Source organism: Solanum stenotomum, chromosome 6 (assembly GCF_019186545.1).
Source record: "Solanum stenotomum isolate F172 chromosome 6, ASM1918654v1, whole genome shotgun sequence".
Taxonomy (NCBI): Eukaryota; Viridiplantae; Streptophyta; class Magnoliopsida; order Solanales; family Solanaceae; genus Solanum; species Solanum stenotomum.
This window is the reverse complement of record NC_064287.1, coordinates 4,516,651-4,518,874: the sequence shown is the minus strand read 5'-3', so window position 1 is coordinate 4,518,874 and position 2,224 is coordinate 4,516,651. Positions and strand designations below refer to the sequence as shown.

Sequence of the window (2,224 nt, the reverse complement as noted above, 5' to 3'; positions counted from 1 at the left end):
TTTCACATTTCTCTTTTGAAGAAGTGTGTGGGTGATCCAGCATCCATAGTGCCATTAGAGAGTGTGGCCATGAAAGATAGCCTTTCTTATGAGGATGTACCAGTTGAGATTCTCGATCGTCAGGTTAGAAGGTTGAGAAATAAAGAAGTCGCTTCAGTCAAGGTTTTGTGGAGGAGTCAGTCAGTAGAGGGAGCTACTTGGGAAGCAGAAGCAGCCATGAAGTCTAGGTATCCTCACCTCTTTCCTTCCGATTCCATTCCAGCTTGAGGTAATAGTTCCTCTTCAGTTTTTCAGTCATTCATGCGAAAATTCAGTCTTAGAATCATGTTCCTTCAGTTTGTACTTGCATTTTCAGTGTATTTGCATGTCCTTAGAACTCAGTTCAGTCAGAAATTTAGTTCTTAGTGTTCAGTGGTAGGGATTGCGTCCCTCTCCCAACATTTCAGCTAGTTTAGTCTTCATTCGAGGACGAATGATCCCAAGGGGGAGATAATGTAACACCCCGTATTCAAAATAGATAAAAGTGCAGATTTTGAGAAATTGCAGGTGCAACTTACGGTCACCATCCATGGACCGTAAGTCAGACCACGGCCCGTACTGGTGGACCGTGGTTCACCACTGCAACCCCTCCCCAGCCAGCTCAGAAAATTGGCTAAGTCCCGACTTACGGACAGACCCACGGTCCGTAGATCAGACCACGGTCCGTGGATCGAGACCTCCTTTACCCAGCCTCTAACACAAACTACGGTTGACCAGCACGGACCTTCATTCGATCCACGGTCCGTAGGTCTGACCGTAGATCGAAGGTTAGCATCCAGTTAGCTGAAAATTCTGATGAGTCAACTTCCGATGATCATAACTTTTAGTACAAAATGAATTATGTGTCCCATGACCTATGGTTAGATAGATAATTGAATTATCTTTCCAACGCCACCGAGTTTGCTGAATTCCAACCTTTGACTAAAATGTTATGCTCGTTTTAGTGAAGGCCTGTCGAGCAGGCTTGACTTACGGACGCAATCTACGGACTGTAGATTGACCTACGGCCCATAGGTCCAATCCGTAGGTCACTCCGACAGCAGTTAATTTAGGGGTCCTTTGGTCTTTTCTTATTTCGTTTAACCCCTAAGATACGTCGTTTAGACCCTAAATCATGAGGTTTTAATTAGTTTAAGCCTAGAAACATAACTAGAACTTACCTAAGTCAAATTCATTAATCAAAACTTAGAAAATTAGAAGCAAGAAGGGAGAAAAAGGTCAAGAACCCTAGTTCAAGAACGCAACGAGGTTTCTTCAGTTCCAGCCCCGAAATCGAAAGATTTCTCCGTGGAATTCGTCACCAGGTATGTGGGATTTCACTAGTGGGTTCCTTTCGCCCATTAGGTCCCTAGAATTCAGTCAGATTCTTGATTCCATGATTATGAACAGACCTAGGGTTTCTAGAATTTGAACAGATCATCATGAATTAGTTATTTAAATGTTCCAAATCAGATTATCATGTTATTGCTCAGTTTATCGCATGAATTTCAGAACCCTAGCTATGTATTTCTTTAGTTCTTGAATTACACATGCTAGGTCAGATATTTCAGTATTCAGTTTTACATGCCTCAGTTTATGAATGCATCATTATCAGATTAATTGTTGCATTCTCAGTTTGCATGTTCAGTTTCGAGCTATCCAGTATTTACAGAAATTCAGTCATAACCAGTTAACCACTTAATTCATTGGGAGTAGCATAATACCGAGTTGGACTAGGGTTTCAGCGTACCCATATAGTCCCAGAACTACGAGCCACGTAGGTGTAAGTCCCCTCTGTGGGCAACATCAGTTTAGTGATCACGCCAGCATGCCTCTATACCTCTGGCAGGGTATATTGGGTCCTCTCGATGGGGCGTATACATCGGACTCCACATTTAGCTCATGTGGTTTTATGTCGGTTATTAGTAGCTCCCACAGTTCAGTCAGACTCTATTGCATTGACCATATTTCAGTACAGTCAGTATTCAGTCTCAGCATGTTATAAATTTGGTCATTGCATCAGTTAGCTCAGTATTCAGTATTTTCAGTATCTATATCATGTTCAGATTATTTCATTACTTTATTGCTTTGTTCAGTTATATGTTATTTCAGCTTTACTCTATCCTGCATGCTCAGTACCCTTCAAGTACTGACGCATACGTGCGCTACATCTTCTCGTGATGTAGGTTCAGGTTCTCAGTATCCA

At 42.0% G+C, this 2,224-nt stretch overlaps 1 protein-coding gene across 1 annotated transcript in view; it reads left to right on the top strand.

Moving 5' to 3' along the window:
• LOC125868407 (uncharacterized) overlaps window positions 1–455 on the top strand; it is a 3,381-nt gene extending 2,926 nt beyond the window's left edge. Inside the window, exon 3 of the mRNA XM_049549065.1 lies at window positions 447–455. Coding sequence (XP_049405022.1) covers window positions 447–455 — 9 coding nt within the window. The remainder of the gene's footprint in view (window positions 1–446) is intronic.
• The last annotated feature ends 1,769 nt before the right edge of the window (window positions 456–2,224 follow it).